Source organism: Urocitellus parryii, chromosome 2, assembly GCF_045843805.1.
Source record: "Urocitellus parryii isolate mUroPar1 chromosome 2, mUroPar1.hap1, whole genome shotgun sequence".
Lineage (NCBI taxonomy): Eukaryota > Metazoa > Chordata > Mammalia > Rodentia > Sciuridae > Urocitellus > Urocitellus parryii.
Window position 1 is genome coordinate 209,497,582 of NC_135532.1, and position 19,808 is coordinate 209,517,389.

A 19,808-nucleotide genomic window follows, 5' to 3' on the forward strand; every position below is an offset into this window, starting at 1 on the left:
AGCACAGACTTAGCATCAGATTTTAGAGATCAGGAATTTCATTCAAGGAGAGATGAGTTGATGGTGGACAGGTCTGAGGTTATGGGAGAAAATCCAAAGCCGAAGATAAGTCAGAAAAACCATAAATCCTAAATTTGAATACATTGAGATTGCACGATTAGTTTCATTCTCTGTTATTTCAGTAGCAGATGTTTTAGTTATTGAATGGTGGACCACTAGGATGCTGTTTATTATCACCATTAACTCCATTTATCAAGCAAACTACCCTTCTTCCTCTGTTTCACTTTTTGCAGTTCTCATATTGTAATTTGCATTTATGGGGATGTGACCAATTCGGATGTAGAAACAAGGCTTCCTTTCAACCTGAACCTCCTGCAGCTGAGTTCAGTCCTTTCTTGAGAAAAGAGCTAAAATCAGACCCTGTAGGGGATCCTCCTAAATTATGTTTTGTTTGTTAAAAACACAAGCATCCTCTGGCTGCTGCTTTCTCCTAACCCTTTTTCCTTTCTTTGTATCTTATTTAAAAAGTCAAAGCCAGAGAATCTTTTAAAGATGCAATTAAATAGGGTTATATATGGGGCATTGAAAAAAAAAAAAAAACAACCACATAATTGCTTACAAAATACCAACCAAGATGATGTACGGTGAGGCAAGAGAACCACTAGTTATTACCAAAACCTTAAATCACATGGGGAGGTAAAAATACACAGCGTGTGTTTTCCATTCACATTCAGAAACCCATGTGTGAGGTAGGCTATAATCAAGACAGGAAGAGGCACTTTCGAATAAACTCCTCCACAGAGTTGTGGACTGCCACTCTCAAGCCCCTGACTTGTTCTTGCCAACCCTTCACCATCTGGCCCCGCTCCCGCAACCTGCGATCAGCAACTCTACTTTTGAGGTCAACTGCAACCACACACTGGTCTCAGCCCTGAAGCTCCCTGGTTGTCTCTCACACCGTCTCCCTCCAGTCTCCTTCCCCAGCTTCCACCAACCCAGGCAGAGCTTTTCTCCACAACACACTTCAAACTCATCACTCCTTTCCTCTCGTTCACCTACATTTCCATAATTCTGATTATAAAGTGAGACCGTCCTCTCCTCTCTGCTCTTCCTACTCTGTCACCCAGCCGTACTGTTCATGCCTAAGGAGTCAACAATCTCTGCTCTTCCAATTCTGACCTTTGACTTGGCATTCCTAGCACTTGCTAGGCACTTCCACTTGGAGGGTATTGCTTTTAGCAAACGTACCAAAATCAAGTGCTCAATCAACTTCACCAAATCTCAGGAAGGCACCCAGAGAACACTGAGTCATTCCTCAGGGAGTCAAAATCTCTTATGACAAGAAAAAAAAAAAGAGTGGGAAAAGATGTCAATGCATTAAACAAAAGAGCCAGCCAGAAAGAAATTTGGATAGAGTACTTGAAACTGGCATAGTCTTTTACCAAGTATTAAGACCATTGCTTCAAGTTTCCAGAGCTCTGTGAAAGCAGAGAAAAATGAAGTATCGGAATTCTGTCACTCTACCTGCAACAGCATTTAGGGATGAGAAACTCAATATTTAATAGAACAAAAAACAAAATACTTTATCACGATTCATCAAGCTCTTCAATAAAAATACCTTGTAGAGGGCCAGGATTGTGGCTTGGTGGTAGAGCACTTGCCGAGCATGTGTGAGGCACTGGGTTTTATCCTGGCACCACGTAAAAATAAACAAAAATAAAAGTATTGTGTCCATCTACAACTAAAAAACTTTTTTTTAAATACCTTGTAGAAATTACCTACATCCCTTTGAGTCATGATTTTTAAAAACCATGCCATCTTTTTAGTGGGGATAGATCTCCAGATAAATCAGAATCTCTCTTTTTGTTACCATGCCACTGTGCACTTAGAAATTGACATTCAGATTTATAAACAAGGATGAGTTTCATTACTATAAATCAATTTGCTATGGCTTATCACCCCTCAGAGAGCTAAAATAAGTGAATTTCTGGACCTATACAGAAGAAGGTTTGAGGAAGAAATAACTACATTAAGGCTTCAAAAAGTAGATTCTAACCATTTTTTAAAATTTTTAAATTTAATATTTATTTTTTTGTTGTAGTTGGACCCAAAACCTTGATTTTATTAATTGTCTTTATGTGGGCTGCCAGGGATTGAACCCAGGGCCCTGCCCATGCTAGGCGAACACTCTGCCACTGAGCCACAATCCCAGCCCGATTCTAACTATTTTTTAGTAGAAAAATTCCCCTGGAATGCTGATCCACATCTCTAATGCAGTGGTCTATGACGGCAACTGAGTTATCTGTCTACACCTGCTGTTACAATTAAAGTATTATGAATCTCTAATAATTGTACATACATAAAACTAATAGTTTTTTTTTATAACTAATGGATAATAAATTTTAAGAACAAAATGATACAGAATCTGCTTCTAGATAATTAGAAAAAAACAAAACAACAAGAAATATTGCAGGTCAGTTAAAGGATATGTATAATTTGAGCCTTTTGATCAGTGCCTCCCCAGAGGTACAAAAACGATCTCCAAATTGACAAAATCCCACGTCATATAGCAGAATGAGAAGAGGGCTCTTTTTCAACCTAGTAATTTTCTTTTATCACTACAACTTCAATCATAGATGCAAATGGAAATTTCTGCTCCCTTTGCTACTTTTCTGCTTGACTGAACTTGATAATGAAAGTGTCTGTTCCCTTCAGACACAGCATAAGTGTCATTCAAATTTTACACACCAGGCAAAGAGAAAATGCATTTGTTTGATGCAAAATCATTTAAATATGCATCATTACAAGCTGCAGCACATTTATGGATGCAGCAGTTTAAAATTCTCTTAAGCAATAAAGCAAGGCATCAAATAAAGGTGCATTCAGGCTTCAAACATCTCCAAACTACATCTCCCCTCTGTACACAGTGAGCCCCGCCCTCCTTCCTAGGCCCTACTCAAACCAGAAAGCAGTGGAACTATGCCAAAGCTGCTTGCATTACCCCCAAAGTCTTCCAGGTCAACAATCCAAAGTCACATGAAAAGGCAGACTTCAGTTACCTCTCCAGGGAGCAAACATTTTGAAAAGCAAGCATTTCAGGCAAGCTGAAGTTCAGCCTTTTGATCAAACTAAGCTTTAAATAGTTTTTCAAGGTAAGCTTCTATCAAACATAGAAGGCACTTGAGAAGAGTTTAGAGAAGGCAAATTTCTCGTTTTATATTTAACATTTAGAAATGAGGAAACATGATAAGTATGGGGCGGGGAGCTTATAAGTACAGGGGGCTCTCTTTCTTCCAAATAATACAGTTTCTGCCTTTCACTTAAAATGATAAAGGCTTATAAGTACTGGGGGCTCTCTTTCTTCCAAATAATACAGTTTCTGTCTTTCATTTAAAATGATAAAGATGACTAAAATGTACACTAAAGGAAAGTTAAAGTTAGGATGGGAGTTGCTTTATATCAAAACCTTTGTGGTTTGGAAGAATGCTGGAAAGACTCATTTGGGTAAGAAGAGCCAGATAGCAGACTCCCTTAAGAAAGTATAAGTGACTTATCATTTGGGGGTAGAAGGGCAAACTTTCTAACAAAACCAAGGCCACAAGATGTTTGTTACCTAAGCTTCAAGCAATCCCCATTTAACAGTTGAGTGTGTACAAGTTCACTTACAAGGAAGGAAAATGGAGAGAAAGGTCAGTTTCCTCTCTTGGCTTTGAGGCACCCACCTCATCCGCTTATACCATTGCAGGATATTCTGTATGTTCATTCATTTTTTTGTTATTGTTATGTTCAAACTGTCTGGATTATCTCAAACCCTTAGGAGATGGTTTTATATAAGTCCCTGGAAGATGTGTACTTTTAAGGCCATCTATAATAGGCCATCCCTTTGGGAAAACAGAGCTGTTGTACTGAAAAGCCAACTGTTGTACCAAGTACAAAAGGCATCTTTGATATCAAGTCTCATGTGCAATTCAACATTCATCAACTGTAACAATGGGTGATACGTGTGTTTTCCTGAATTTCTGGCACTTGTCATTCTTGACTCATTTAAGGAATTCTTTAATTGGCCTTCCTACATTAGGCAGTTTTCTGTGCTTTGTTTTCAAGTGATTTAATTTAACTCTCTCCTTCCTGGTTATACAGTTTAGTAACAAGTATAAGGTCTCACGGCTTAAGGTGATAATTCCAACCTGAGACCACATCTATGTGAGAAAAACAAACAAACAAACCCTACCGGGTAAGAAATTTCATATTTAAGTTAAAGGATTTAAAATGCTTTTTAAAAGTCAAATTTAAGAAGACTATATGTAATGATATATGGCCAAAATGTGTTAAAAATCAGCACATGAATACTTAATAGGGATTTAATCTTGACTAATTTTATTCTTGCATACCAGGTGTCATTAGCTGGCAGGGGAAAAAAAGCAAAGCAAAGCAAATAAATAACAACCACCACTGATTCTGGTGAGAGCCCAGTATGGGGTCTATTTCTGCATCAATAGAAGGGTTTCTATATTAAGTTCATTTAAATCTAATTAATTTTTATGCATGAAATCAAGGGTGCAGGAAACTTTAATAAAGACTGAGAGTAAGTCTATGCTTTTATCACAAATAATATCCAACAATAAACCAACAGAGAAAAATGATACATCTAAGGCCTCAGATTTATCACTTATTAGTGCTCTTTTGTTTTGGTTTCTTTTGCAGTTCCTACCAGGGCACCTCCCTGGAGCTTCAAAAGCACTCTACCTCAGAGCTGCAGCCTCAGCTACCATTACTGATAAGGATCCACCGGAGCATCTCTTAGATGAAGGTCCCAGTAAGCCAGTAAGAGCCTACACTCCAGGGGTCACACCAACCCTGAATTCTTGGTGAAGCTTCCACAGGAAGAGGCCTGACCTTGAACTCTTCCTGGTAACTCATGGTAACTCAGGGATGGTCAACACTGGCTGTTGCCAAACCGCGGCTCTGATGGAGCAAGTATGTGTCTTGTGAGAAAATGACAACTTGGGATACCAATTTCTTAAAGAGGCAGAAAATGTGCCTGAGAGACAGAAAGAAAAACAGACCGGTGGCATGATGATGTGGGAAGAAGGCTACAATCATCAAAGCTGGATGCCACTGAGAGGCCATGGGACAGAGAGGACCCAAAGGATGTGACAACGTCAGAGGCAACTGGGCTTAAAGGGATGGATGACTGATAACAGCCAACCATGGCAGGAGCTGGGGCCAGGAAGATGACACAGGTGCTCTGACACCACATCAAGAAGCCTGGCTCTGAAGGGACAGAGCAAGGATTCAAGGAAGACGTGGGGTCAACTGACTGGAGTGAGGGCCCAATTCTGAAAAATAGGGAAAAGACGAAAAGACAAAACATTCCTGATAGATCGAATTAAATAAAGAGTCAGAAGGCCAAAGGTCTTCATGAAGTCAAATCAGAAACAATGAGGTTAAAGAACCAAACTGAAAAAAACACATATGTGCTCTGGTACTCATGATGTGACCAAGAACGTTGACCAAACACTTAAAAAGGGAACAAGATGGAAAAAGAAAACCACGTTCAAGTTATTTAATTCATAAAATTTAGGATGATTTCTTGGCATATGGAGAATATCACTGAGCCTCCTCATATTAAATCTGCATAGAGAATACCATAAGTCCCTGATTTATGACTGCATTAAGCTTTCAATAAAGCAAGAGTTATAAGGCTGATTCATAGGAATCTTGCAGCCCTGAGAAATGAACTGTCTTCCCAGCTGATCCAGATTCCACCCAGTAAATACAGGAATCTTCTTTCAGTGACATCCAGATTTTCAAAAAAATAACTTTAAAAAATAAGGCCTCACCATGTTCTGGTAAAGTAGTTAACACTAAAGGGAAAGATCTGGGGGAACTCAAGTGGGGCGACATTCTTGAAAATACAGGTGCCTAACCAATAAAGCAAGAGAATGCCTCCAAGTATTAATGGCATAAAAAGATTTAAACTTTAGAAGGGAAGTCTTTACATCTACATCAAATAACTTCTAAAACACCACATTCATCTAGTCACTTTGTAAAAGACACTATTTTAAATAGGATGAGTGGAGTTAATTATGTTTGACATTCGTAATTAGTATCCCATTTCTTAAGGAGCAACATAAAAATCTCAAGTTTCCAAAATCTATATAACCACTTCGAATCACATTTAAAAGTGGGTTTCTATTAAAATGATGTTTATTCATTAGATTTAAAAGCTCAGGACACTGAGTAAAACTAAAACTAATCTAATATTGTGTTTTTGCTCTAAACACAGAGGTGTACACTGATTTTTACTAGACATATGTAGAAAGGGGTCTAACCTTTTATTATTTAACCCTTATTGGCACATGCCAATAATCTCAGAGATTCAGGAGGCTAAAGCATGAGGATTGAAAGTTCAAAGCCAGACTCAGAAACTTAGTGAGACCCTAAGCAACATAATGAGACCTGTCTCAAAAAAAATAAAAAGGGCTAGGGGGTGGTGGTGTGTGGCTCAGTGGTAAAACGCCTCTGGGTTCAATCCCCAGTACCATAAAACAACAAAACAAAACAACAAAACCTGCCCTTTCTCCTGAGCAACACAAGAGTTTTGAAATAAATGACACATGTCATAATGTCAGAAATTCTGTCTTTTGGGCAGGTGAAATTCCTGGTCCATGTCTTCTGTCTCCCTAGTGTTTACTTTATTCCTTCTTTTCCTTTTCCTTCCCTTTTCCAACATGCAGTATATCCTCCATTCATTTGCTGTAAGCTTATTAAGTATATACTGTGTAGTTGGGTGCAGTGGCACATACCTGTAATCCCAGCTACTTGGGAGAAAGAGAAAGGAGGATCGCAAAACTTGAGGCCATGTGGCTAGACTCTTGTCTCAAAATCAAAAAAAAAAAAAGGGCTGAGGATATAGCTCAGTGATAAGGTATTTGCTTGGCATGTGTGAGGATCTGTTTTCAATCTCCAGGGCTACAAAAAATTAAAAAGCCAGTATGTACAGTATGTACTACATGTCATGACATGTTACAACCTCTGGGAAATTTTCAGTGACTAAAAAAAATGTCCCACTCATCAAAGAGCTTACATTTTGAACAGAAACCAATCATTTCCAAATTTACTGGTACTGCAGGGAAGCATCCTTCATTTACGATACCATGCACTATTTATTCTCTACCAAGAGCGCTATCCTTCCTCATGAGGCCCTCAGATCTACTGACTGTAATACTTTCTCCAAACCCATCACCCTCTCATGAGCTTCCTCCCAATATTCAAAGATGATGCGCTATACTGACAGCACACTATAGGTTACAGAAGTATTACTTTAAAGTATACTCTCATTTTGCTGTTTCTTCTGCTACTTGTCCCTGTCCCTGTAATTCTCAGCTCTGTATTAAACAGCTCTTTTCTCCATTTTTCCACTTTAGGTCTTCAAACAATGGAGGGTGAAATTTCACCAGAGTCTCCCTCCTTCCTGTCACCACTGTAGCAGTACAGAGTTATCAAGTATCTGGCATTTGCATGAGGACTCTGTGCTGTAGTTTGGATCTTCCTGAAAGGCTCACAGAGAAGGCTTGATGTCCAGGGTGGCACTGTGGGGAGTGGTAGAGCCTCTGAGGGGTGGAGCCCAGTGGAAGGAAGCTGGGTCACCAGGGTCATGCCCTTGTAGAAGATACTGGAAGGCTGCCCCCTAGTTCCTCTCTCTTTTACTTCCTGGCCACCAGGAGGTGATTGGGATTTGCCCAACCACGTGCCCCTGTGCCTCTGAGGCAACTAGATGCTGCTTCCCCACCAGCCCAAAAGTAACAGGGCCAACTGATCATGGGCTGAAATCTCCAAAAATGTGAGCCCAGATAAATCTCATGATGCCCAAATGGCTCATAATTGAGCAGTGATGTAATTCTGTATTTTACAACTTTTTGATACATTTTTAACTCTTTTTCAAAAGTTAGTACTTGCTGGGCACAGTGGCATGCGCCTGTAATCCCAGCAACTCAGGAGGCTGAGGCAGGAGGATCACTAGTTCAAAGCCAGCCTCAGCAATGGCGAGGCGCTAAGCAACTCAGTGAGACCCTGTCTCTAAATAAAATACAAAAAAGGGCTGAGGATGTGATCCAGTGGTCGAGTGCCCCTGAGTTCAATCCCTGGTACAAAAAAAAAAAAAGTTAGTACTTGCCCCATTTTAAGATTTGCTTCACTTTCTATGCACTCATCATCACTATATCTTTCCCAAACTCTTCAAGGGAACTATATGTAAAACCATGCAAAGTCCAAGCCAGTCCTAAAATGCAGTTAATGCTTTGGTGCCATTTCTTCCCCTCTTGGGACCCTCCCCACTCTCCCCCTGAAGTCTGCACTACCTGCTGTGCACAGGGATGCACAGCTGTTTCCCTGGAGAAGTCCCTTTACCATCAGGGTTCAAAGCCAAAGCGGAGATTCACTGACAGCAGAGGGGAGGTAGGGAATCCTCCTGGGAGGCACCAGCAGCAAGAAGTGAAATTTATCAAGGGATACAGAAAAGAGGGAAAGTTGAATGAAGCTACTCAGTGACTGTGGTGATAAAGAAAGATAACAGAATTTATCCCTAGACTAGAGAGAAAAACAAATACTAAGGGATTTCTGTGTCAGCTACTAAAATCTGAACATTTTGTAACACCCTTTGATACTGAAATTGAAATACCTCTCACTCTGGTTTTAGATTCATTGCTGTCTTGATGTCATTTCTTATATTTGTGACTTTTTCTGTTTGTAACTATAAAAAATCACATTCCCTACCCACGTACTTTTTAGTCAATTCTTTCATCAAGTATAAACATCAAATAACTTCTTTAAAAGTCTTAAAATACTTGAGAAAAAAATGTTTTTCTTAATTTTTTCAGTATTCTTGATATAATTAACTCTTCCCTTCAAAGTAAGTAAATAGTTATGCTTTAATGAGTACTACTGGAGGTGGTATAAAAATTGGCTGTACCGAATTTGCAATATTAAAACTGAAAGTTGTTGCCAGGCACGGGCACACCCATAATCCCAGAAGCTTGGGAGGCTGAGGCGGGAGGATTGTGAGTTCAAAGCCAGCCTCAGCAAAAGCGAAGCACTAAGCAACTCAGTGAGACCCTGTCTCTAAATAAAATACAAAAAGGGCTGGGGATGTGGCTCAGTGATGGAGTGCCCCTGAGTTCAAACCCAAGTACCAAAAAAAAAAAAGACTGAAAGATATTGAGTCCACAAAAAAAAGCACTTCTTAGTTTTATCACACTGGAATACTGTGCTCGGACCTCCGAACATTTACAAGATCTTTGAAGTCGACAACAAAAATGTTCTTCCCTCCCCACTCCCATGTGTGAAGTTTGGTTTAGTCTACATAATACTCTTGAGTATTGTTCTATTGTGTGATGTATCTGAAAAGAACTGTTGCTTAGCAGAAGCTCAAGGAGATCCCATGGTCCAATATCTATCATTATCAAATACATACTTCGCAACCTTAATGATTAAGATAGCTAGAGATCATTCACAGAAGCTGCCACATAGAAAAAAGGAATACTTATATTGAAATTTTATTACAACAACTAAATTCAAAATGAAAATAATTGAATACCTTTAATTTCTCATTTGACTATACTGAGCAGTTTCCTGGTTATTACTACTTACATGTTTGGAAAGTCTTAATTATAAAAGGAAACAATGACATTTCAGGTAGTCGTTCTTTAACTTCTAATTCTTCCTTTGGATTATGCTATTAACCTGACTGTGCCCCTGTAAATCTACAGTAATTTATCTTATGCAATGCGCCTTGCCTTCGCTGGTCAGCGACAGCAGAAGTGTGCCAATTTCAATAGTGGATCCATTACACCATGAAGAGCAGCTATTCAAATGGAAAGCATTTGAAAGCTTTACAGAAAAATAATTCTCCCTGAGTGATGATAAATGATGGGCACTGAATTGCACATGCAATAATTAATACAATGTTTGTAAGATTAAGACAGAGCGTACATTCTGGTTCCAGAAGTGCTATGAAAAGCAAAGGGTGAACTGAGAAAGCCAGCTCACTCCCAAGGGAAATCATCTGCTCTGTGGGAAGAAAGTGGCATGGCGATGGCAACCTGATCCATTGTCCCCTTCTCCCTGAGGCATGTGAGATGCTGTAGAGCAAGGATGTCCAAAGCACCTGATTTAGAGAGAAATCATCCAGAGCAACACTGGATCCTTCATCTGATAGGGTGGTTAGGGAGGTGCATGCCACACATAACCTTCATTTTTCTCTCTCCAAGCTTTGTTTTGAATCTTACTATAGTTAATGTTTGAGACAATCTTATATTGTTTTCTAGATGGCATCTTTGTGAAAAGTAACTTTAGTAAAAATCTCCTTTGTCTAAGGGATGTAGCAGGATATAGTCAGAAATCTTACAGAACTTAGTTAATGCTAAATAGCAGTTCTTTCTTCAAGCAGCAGGAATATGTAAGAATGACACTGTTACTACTATGAAATAGAAAATAGTATCACATGGAGATGTATCCTGTGCCAGGCGTCATGGTAGTCGCCTTGATCAAGGCAATACCTGTGGTGATTTTTTAAAATCTATTCTTTTTAGATATATATGACAGCAGAGTATATTTTGACATATTATACATACTGTGGCAATTTTTTTAAAAAGTGTTATTTATTGCTCTTATTCACAGTCTTGCTTATATGAGTTGGTTTTAGAAATCAGATGGATATTTGTTCTAACACATAATTTTTATATGTATATTGTAAAGAACATTAGACTAAAAATCAAGAAATGAGGGGCTGTAGTCCTAATTCTGAAAAACTGTGGGACTTATAGCAAGAAAGCCAACCTCTGTGACTCTCAATAAGCACTCCTGTGAAGGAAAAGACTGAACCAACACTGTCTTCCGGAAGAAATACTCTAATGATGGCCTATGCACTTACAAAGGGCTTAATATCGAAATGAATAACAGATTAAGAAATCAGGAGAAAGGCAGGCAGAAAAGAAAAAAACCAAAGTGGGGGGAAAAAGAAAGTAAAAACAGTGCTAAAATTAATGGGATGTTACAACATTTGTATAAATAAAATGCACTTGAGTTATATGTTGATGTTTTTCAATTCCTTTTCCTGAAATATAAGCCACGTTCTGCATAGACTACACATCATCAGTATATTATATGTCTTGTGTAATTCTTTAGTATGAGTTTTGGGAAACTACCTAAGAGACAAGCAAGGCCCAGATCCCTAACTCTAACCTGAGCTCAAGAGCAAAGCCAGAGTCAATCTGTGCTCTCTTTGTCCCATGAGGTTCCATTTCAGGTCCAGTGGAGAAGGAGCAGGGATTTCTAAGATGAGAAATAGGATAAATGATTAAAACAGGCCAAATCCCTACTGGGAATAGCTAATGATTATCTAGTCCCTGCTGGATGTCCAAAACAGTTAGTGTCAATGCACTCATTTCATATTGGATACTAAACCAGAACTGGGAAATTTGCTGGACAGGTCACAAGTGACCTGTCCCCTTGAATTATGCACATCAACATCAAAGGAGCCCAGAAGCTGTTCAGAAGAAAAAAGAGAGATCTGTATGTGCTGAAGGCAAGGCTCTGGCAGGAATTAACTCTTGACCACGCCCATAGTCTTTTAGACAATTATTTGATGGGTTTCTCTCTATTTCTCCTTGCCCCTGTCCATCCTGTACATTTCTATAAACATGTTTCAGTGAAATGATACAGTTTGAAGTGAATCTCTTTCTGTAGTGGTTAAAATATATGCTGAGGACAGACAGGTCACCAACACCACTAACAAGGTGACATTTACTAAATGCGATTAATTCTTAGAACTCAAATTAATTAGGCTGTTGTTTCCCCAAAGAGTGCATGAAGCACAATAAAAACAATATATTTTGATAGTTTTTGTGTATTCACAGTGTTATAAAATCTTTTGGCTTCATACATAAACCTTAGGACATTTTTTACATCTCTTTTCTGCAGGGTTATTTTTTAGTTTTTTTTTTTTTTTATTTTCAATTCACTGTTGCTATAAAGGATAGTGCTTTTGAGAGATGAAGAGTCTCTGGGAGGGTTAGGGAATGTGGCCAACGGAGGAGACAACACCTGATTTGGGGTCAAAGAATACTTATCTCAACTATTGGCCCTCTGTAAAAAATTGCAATTTTCTTGTGGAATTCAGCTTTTAGTCAATTATAGTATCAATAATTCTGAATCATGAAACAATTTTCCGAGTAACATAATATTTAAACATAAATTCACTTCTGATGTGACATGAGGGTTCTATCAGGAGTTATATGATAACACATGTTCAAAGATCTAGTCAGGACCTCCATGAGTTTATATCCTACAGAACATGCACTTGATATACTGCATAGGGCAGGCAAGTGAGAAGTGAAAGAAGTTACAGGGTCTGGGCCACCTAAGTAACTAACTCATGGCCTACCTCCTGACTGTAGTGGCTCAGATCGGCTCTGCACTATTTCTTGGTGCCATTTTAAAAGCAGTCTGAAGTACACAGTTCCTGGAGACAGATAAGCCTCCATAGTCATTTCCTGAAATAGGAGCTCTGTATCTAATATTTACATGTTGCTTAGTCTCTTCTTATTTATTAAATCTTTACTTCCTGACCAGACTTAAAAAAAAAAAAAAAAAAGGCCTTATAAGGCATGTAGGAACCAGAAATACCAAGAACAAGGAAACTTGTAACTATCAAATATCTAAGAATCTGGAAAAAAAAATCTGGTTTTCTACACTCTTTGTCTTCAGTTACATTGTGAGTAGTAAATCCACCAGATGAAATTTCCAGTATTTTCCATTTACTTCTCAAATTATATACATAAATAAACAGTATCCATGAGCTCTATGGCATTAATTGGCCAGATATCATCCAGATCTCTAGTGGTTATCTACTTTGTCAACTTGCTGTTTGGACTTTCCTTCCTTTCTCTCTTTTACCTCCCTTCCTTTCTGTCTTTCTTTTATCCTTTTGCATGTTAGGAATAGAACCCAGAGCCTTGCACAGGCACGCAAGGGCTTTCCTTCAAGGCTTCCTCTTAACCTTTATAAGAAGTCACATCAGAATGCCTATCAATATTTGCCCAGCGTCTCCATATAGGGACCTCTATGACCGTATTTACAGCCTCACACAGTGGATAAACTAGTAGACAACATCTAGATGCAGTTACCAGAGCAAAGACTGCGGATTTTTTGCAACACCTGGTTACATTAAAAATATCAGCTAGGAAGAGATTAAGGACCAAGTCATATTTAATAAGAACTTGTATCAACGTTTCCAGAGGAAAAATCATGAGATCACATAAAATTCAATTTCAGAAATAAAAAGCAAAGGTGAAATTTTAAACCTCAGATCAACCCAACTCCAACTTCTAATCACCAACAACAGGAAAAAAATAGCCAGATATTATAAGAAAAAGCTTTTCAAGAAATTAGCAAAACGCTGCAGCTTCACATTGGAATCTTTTTGCAATGCAGTCTGTGTGATGAAAACACATGAGGCCCCAATCTACCAGGCTAGGGAGTGAGTATAAATGACAATCATTTATGAGATTTGGTAAAATAAGGGTTCCCAGACCCCACCACTCAGCAATTTTCATTCATCAGTCCTGGATAAATTAATTCTGAAGCAGAGAGCTCAAAAATACTGCCCTTGTACTATTGGAACATACAATACCATCTTAATAGTCCAAAGCATAGACAAGTACCATTATCCCTCAGTATCCATGGGGGACTGGTTCTAGAATTCTCTGTGGATACCAAAATCTATAGAATCTCATCTGCTATATGTCATGTTATTTGCATATTACCCACATACATTCTCCTTTTGTTGTTGTTGTTGTTGTTGTTTTGGGTGGTACTGGGGATTAAACCCAGTGTGTTATGCATGCAAGGCAAGCACTCTACCCACTGAACTACCTCCCAAGGACCTTCCTTGTATTTTTCAATCATCTCCAGCTTACTTATACTACCTAATACAATGCAAATGCTATATAAATAGTTGTTATGCTGTACTCTTTGGGGAATGATGACATGAAAAAGTTTGTCCATGTTCAATACAGACAGTTTTGTTTTCATTTCCATATTTTTGATCCACAGCTAGCTGAATCCACAGTTGTGGAATGCACTGATGGATGCTGAAGGAAAAGTCGATGTACTTGACCTGATTAGAGCAGCCTTTCTCATTGCCAAAGACTAGACCACGCAACACCAGCCAGGTAGCTGGCAGCTTACCTAAGCAGCGATAGGGGATCACGATGTGGGCATGGGTCTTGCACTGCTTGCGGCCCCGCTTGCACCAGTTCTGGATGGTCACTGGTTGGTTGGCTTCTACCACGTTGGTGATCTGCAGCTCAGGGTAGACCTGGGAGAGTGTACAAGAAGAGGACATTGTTATTTTGACATAGACGACCATTGGATGATCCTCCACCATTACAATAAAGTAGTGCTAAGCCCCAAACATCCAAGCCTGCTCCACTTCTGACCTAAGCTAAAGAGATTCAATGTAAAGGAAAAGGTCCAAGTGACAAAGCATCTGGACATTCCATTTAAAACATCCAGCAGTGTGACCTGGATTTTACTGCACCCATTCAGACCTCAAATATTTTTCCAGAGGGGGAATAAAAGGAAAAATGAAAGAGGTAGGTATGGGACTCTTAAAACTATGGGGTCATTTTTTATGTAAAATAAACTAGCATAAGGTCCATAGATTGTAATGTTCTAAATAAATGTTATAGTAGATCTACCTAGAGATATTAATTTACTGAAATTCAACTGACCCTATCTCACTAATTAAACATTTTACGTATAGAATATGACACAAGGAAGATTTTATAAATATTAATCTCTTTATTCAAAGCAATTAACATAATAAAAATTTATCACAAAGTTTTCAAGGGTGTCACTTAGATAAAGAACTGTCACTCATGAATTCTGTTCCCTCAATGACTAACTGGCATCCCCTGTTACATTGTTACATTACTGTTCTTAGTACCTAGTGATGTTTGCTGAGCACTTGGAATGCACTGTTAAACTCAACTGAAATATCTACTTGTAATATATCAAACCACTTCTCTTTATTAATAATAATAAGCAGAGCAGGGCACAGTGGCACACTCCTATAATTTTAGCTATTCAGGAGTCGCAAGTTCAAGGCCAGCCTCAGTAACTTAGACCCTGTATCAAAATAAAATCTTTAAAAAGGGCTGGAGATGGTCAAGTGCTTGCCTCCAATGCCTGAGACCCTGGATTTAATCCTCAGCACTGCCAAATAACAAGAAGAAGCAGAGATTTGAAAGGAAAATGTTAATAAAAAGAACATATCTCTAAAATAAGCTGCTTTGCCAGGCAAATAACAATGGAGAGACAAAACTAAGAGTGTGAGCAACAGCATGGTTCTAACTCTGGGCTATGAATCTAAAGTGGCAAAAGTGAGCACAGTTTATTTTTGAAATTGTGAATGGGCGAAGGAATTTCTGCTGTGGAAGTGGAAGTGAGGCAGTGAGAAGTAGTACTTGGAGAGCCAGTGAACTGAAATGAAGATTTTGGAAGAGTTACAGGTATTGGTAACAGCAAGGTATATAACAGGATCATGGGAGGGTATAGACAATGAAGAATGAGGAAGGCAAGATCCCTAAAGGGAATCGCTGACCTGAGCAACTGAGTACAGGAGGGATCACTGAGCTCACCATTAAAATCACTCAGAAGCCAGATGCCTGTAATCCCAGCAGCTCAGGAGGCTGAGGCAGGAGGATCACAAGTTCCAAGCCAGCCTCAGCAAAAGTGAGGCACTAAGCAACTCAGTGAGACCCTGTCTCTAAATAAAATACAAAAACATAGGGGTCTGGGGATTTAGTTCAGTGGACAGGTGCCTCAGTACCTGCACCCCTCCCCCAAATCCCTCATGAGTCACAAAGGAGGACCGCTGTACTAGATGACAGAACACCTGAAGCTAAAATCCCACACACACTGAGGGGTTGTGCCACTGAAAGGGAAGAGGCTGGGGATGGTTCCCACAGTAGAGGAGAGTGTGGTCGAGTTTAGGTGCATTACTTCATGGATGGGATAGATGGCGTTTTAGAGAGGAAAGGGGATGAGTAGTTTGGAGGGGGAAATGAGGAGCAAAGAGGCCATCTCCACCTCTAGGCACAATGCTATGACGATTCTGAGAAAAGCACTTCTACCAGAGGAGTCTTCAGGGGAAGCCATTTCTGCAGAGGAGAACCAGGTTTCAAAGCAAGAGAACAATGTCCCGTGTGCATTACGAATGTAGGGAATTCTGCTTATGATGATCAGTGACCCTGACAGGGCTTGGTGGGATCTTCTCTTTACCTAAAATGTTAATGCCTTGTTCATCATTTTTGCTGTATGAATTTTTATTTTTTGAAAAATTGTTCTACCATATTATTCATCTTGATTCCCTGAGCATCTCACACACCTCACCTTAGTCCTGGTCCCAAGAAAAATGAGTTGAAACAAAAAGCATTGAGAATGGACACATAAACTATGGGGTACATCTACACAGTGGGGTATTCTTCTGTGATAAAAAGAAATGAGCCACCGAGCCATGAAGAGTCTTGGAGGAATCTTCAACGCATACTGCTAAGTAAAAGAAACCCATATGTAAAGGTGACACGCAGCACAACTTCCTCTACGTGACCTTCTGGGAAAGGCAAACCACAGAGGCAGTAAAGATTGGCTTGGAGGCTGGTGGGAGAGTAAACAGGCAGAAACAGAGCATGTTTAGGGCAATGAAACTACTCTGGTGAATACACGTCACTGGCATTTGTCCAAACATGAGGAATTTGCATTTGCATTTGTCCAAACCACCAAGAGAGGGCCCCAACGTGAACTATGTACTCTGGGTGATAATGACGTGTTCGTGTAGGTTCATGGATTATAACAAATGCATCACTCCATTGGGATATGTTGATAACGGAGGCCAAGGGATTATGGGGAACCTCTGCATATGCTCTCAATTTTTCAGTGAATCTGTAACTTCTCTAAAAAAACATATTATATTTAAAAATAAAAATTAAAAAGAAAGGCATGCATCAATGTAGCAGAGTATGTGATCAATCCAACAGTAGAGGAATAATCTAGAACACACACACACAAGTAGCTAAATCAGAATCCTAGGCTGGGTGCTGAGAAAGTGCTTCAGAACACTGCCAGAAATCTCGCTCCGAAGGATACAGCTTCCTTCCCTTTATTTTATTTTGTTCTTAAGTATCTTAACACTTCAATGCATGCATATCAGGTCACAGATAATGCCCTACTTGAAAATGTCACTAAAAATTTAATAGCCCCATGGTTTTATCCTATGTAATGAAAGGCCAAGTGGCTCTTGGTACAGAAATATAATTCTCCCTTCACCTTTGCTTGTTTATTATATCGCAAAAGAATAGCACTCATGAGTCATAAAGTTGGTGGCATTACAGAGTTCACCCTGAGGGTACCACTTTATGTGCAGCAAAGTGTGCGCTATTGCCTTTCTCTAAAGGGGTTCTATCTGCCACTTCACAGAAATACCACCCTGCTGGGAATTTTCTCAGGACCTGTCAGCTCTCTGGAATCCCTACAGCAGACACAACCATATCCCATTTCCTTCTTTTCAATTTAAAACCAACAAATTGAAGGTACAATTGATTAGCAGGAAAGAAGGATCTCTTTTTCACCTTGAGTGCTAATCATCTTCAGACTCCTATGGTCATGTTCAGGGAAACAGAGCAGTACCTTATTTGACTGACAATTTCCAAGCAGTTAGACAGAATTGCAAACTAAAATCTTTGAACACAGGTTTCTCCCTAAAGATCATCAGAGCTTCAAAGAGTGATCATCAGCCAAACAGAGTTTAGCTCCAGTTTCTGCCATGAAATCCAGGGCATATGTACTATTTCCTGGCTTTATTTAGCTTCTCACTCTATTTTGCTAACAATGGTAATTGTTAATATGGAGAAGAATGTGGATTATAAAATTTGAACCACTCACAAAGGCCATGCATAATTGTGTCTACTGCCCTAATCAATAAAATGGAGGCAGTACTTCAACCTGATTCACTTACTTTTATTCAGGGATAAGGAGTTATTAATTTGGAACTGCCAAAGATAGTAAAATTTTCCTGCTCTAACACCAGGAGGCTTATTTGAAGGTGGAAGAAGATAAAAAATCAAAGTAACAAAATTTCTTTTGACGCACAAAAAGACCCAGTTAGATAATGTGATAACCACATGCGTAAGAAACCCCCAAAGAAGCAAAAGTAACAAAACTAGAAAACTTTTTAAATAAATGACAAAATCCAAATAATATTTTTATTTTTATGAAGTCGTTAGCTCTAGTATATGTCTAGGGACAAAAAAGGCATTTTTTATGTTAAAAAGACAGCCTAGCTCATTATCTAGTCAAGAATGAAAAATAATAATTAGATACACAAATGTCCTTGAGAAAAATTCCTGACTTTTCTCCATAAATAATTATAAGCATGGGCTCAATGTTTAATATTTTCTTTGCAGCAGTACCTCAAATATTAATGCTTAAGTCTAAATTTCAATGGTTTTAATGCTCAAATTGAATTTTTTATATTTTAAAAAAAGGACTTTATACAACAACAGTTATATTTATAAATACTTAAAATAAAGCAGAAGCAAATCCAGACCAGTATTAACTACTTGAAAAATAAACTGTCCCAATCTCTACAGATCTTCCTAAATTATAGGTGCACAGAGCAGTCACTGTATAAACACAGGCATGATGTTCCAGCACACTGTGACCTCAAATCCCTTACACCACACTTCCTGTGCCCAGGCCCCCTAGGGTCCCTCTGTGCAGACAGGACTTCCACAGTGTGATACATTGCCAACCCTCCCTCTCTCTGGGGAAAGCTCCTTGTATTTATCATAGTGCACTCACAGTTGGTTAAATGCATGACTGTATGGCCTCCCCAATGAAAAATCCGTTTCCTGAGGGGCGGGAAAGGCGATCTGGCACCTCACAGGCCTCCTGATGGCTGCACATTCATCACCTCTGGTTTTAAGGCCAACAGGAGGCTGCCAGCTCTTTCCCACTCTTCCTCGTGCTCCAACCCTCCGCCATCCGAAGGAAGTTCTCAGTAGAGACCACGTTTTAACTGCAGCTCCATCCCCTCACTGACTGCAAAGCTAAACCATATCCTGCATTCCCTTCCCCAGGAGACAGGAACAAACACAAACGGGCTCTTGCTAGATGATGAGGACACTTGATGGGCCTTAGGGTGAGTCAGAGCCAGAGATGGCTCACTCACATGCAAGAATGAGCCAACCAGGCATCTGGGAGAAGCTGCTGGTTTAGGGGAAACTGAAAAGAGAGAAGCTAAGGTGAGAGGCATGGAAAGATGAGGATTTGACAGGGGCTGGCTGGCGACCTCTAACCCCTTGCCGATCTCACTCATACTCCTCACCCCTCCAGGATTCCTTCTGTCCCTGCACCCAGATGGCCTCATGCAAACACCCATCATAGGTCACTGACCACTGTTTGCCTCCTGTGGCACCTGTGCTACTAGGATCTATAACTCTTTGAAGGTAAAGACAGTGTCCCCTCAACAAAGGCCAGCAGTGGGCTAGCGTGTAACTGCTCATAAACGTCTAATGAGTATTTCTGGTTCAGGTAGGAACACCTTCATTATAGAGAAATTCAGTACATACTAAGCTCTCACTGAATATTGTAAAACTATCTCCTAAATAGGATGCTCAACAGCTATTGGATTATGAGCTTTTTAATAAAAATAACCCTTCCAATATTGTTCTTCTAAATAGATA

General features: G+C 39.4%; 1 protein-coding gene across 6 annotated transcripts in view; it reads right to left on the minus strand.

The window, feature by feature from the left end:
- Positions 1–19,808, minus strand: part of App (amyloid beta precursor protein) — a 240,611-nt gene that overhangs the window by 149,056 nt on the left and 71,747 nt on the right. For all 6 annotated transcript variants that reach the window (XM_026396151.2, XM_026396150.2, XM_026396149.2 and 3 more), the window contains exon 3: positions 14,251–14,380. In XM_026396151.2, the coding sequence (XP_026251936.1) occupies positions 14,251–14,380 (130 nt within the window). The remainder of the gene's footprint in view (positions 1–14,250; positions 14,381–19,808) is intronic.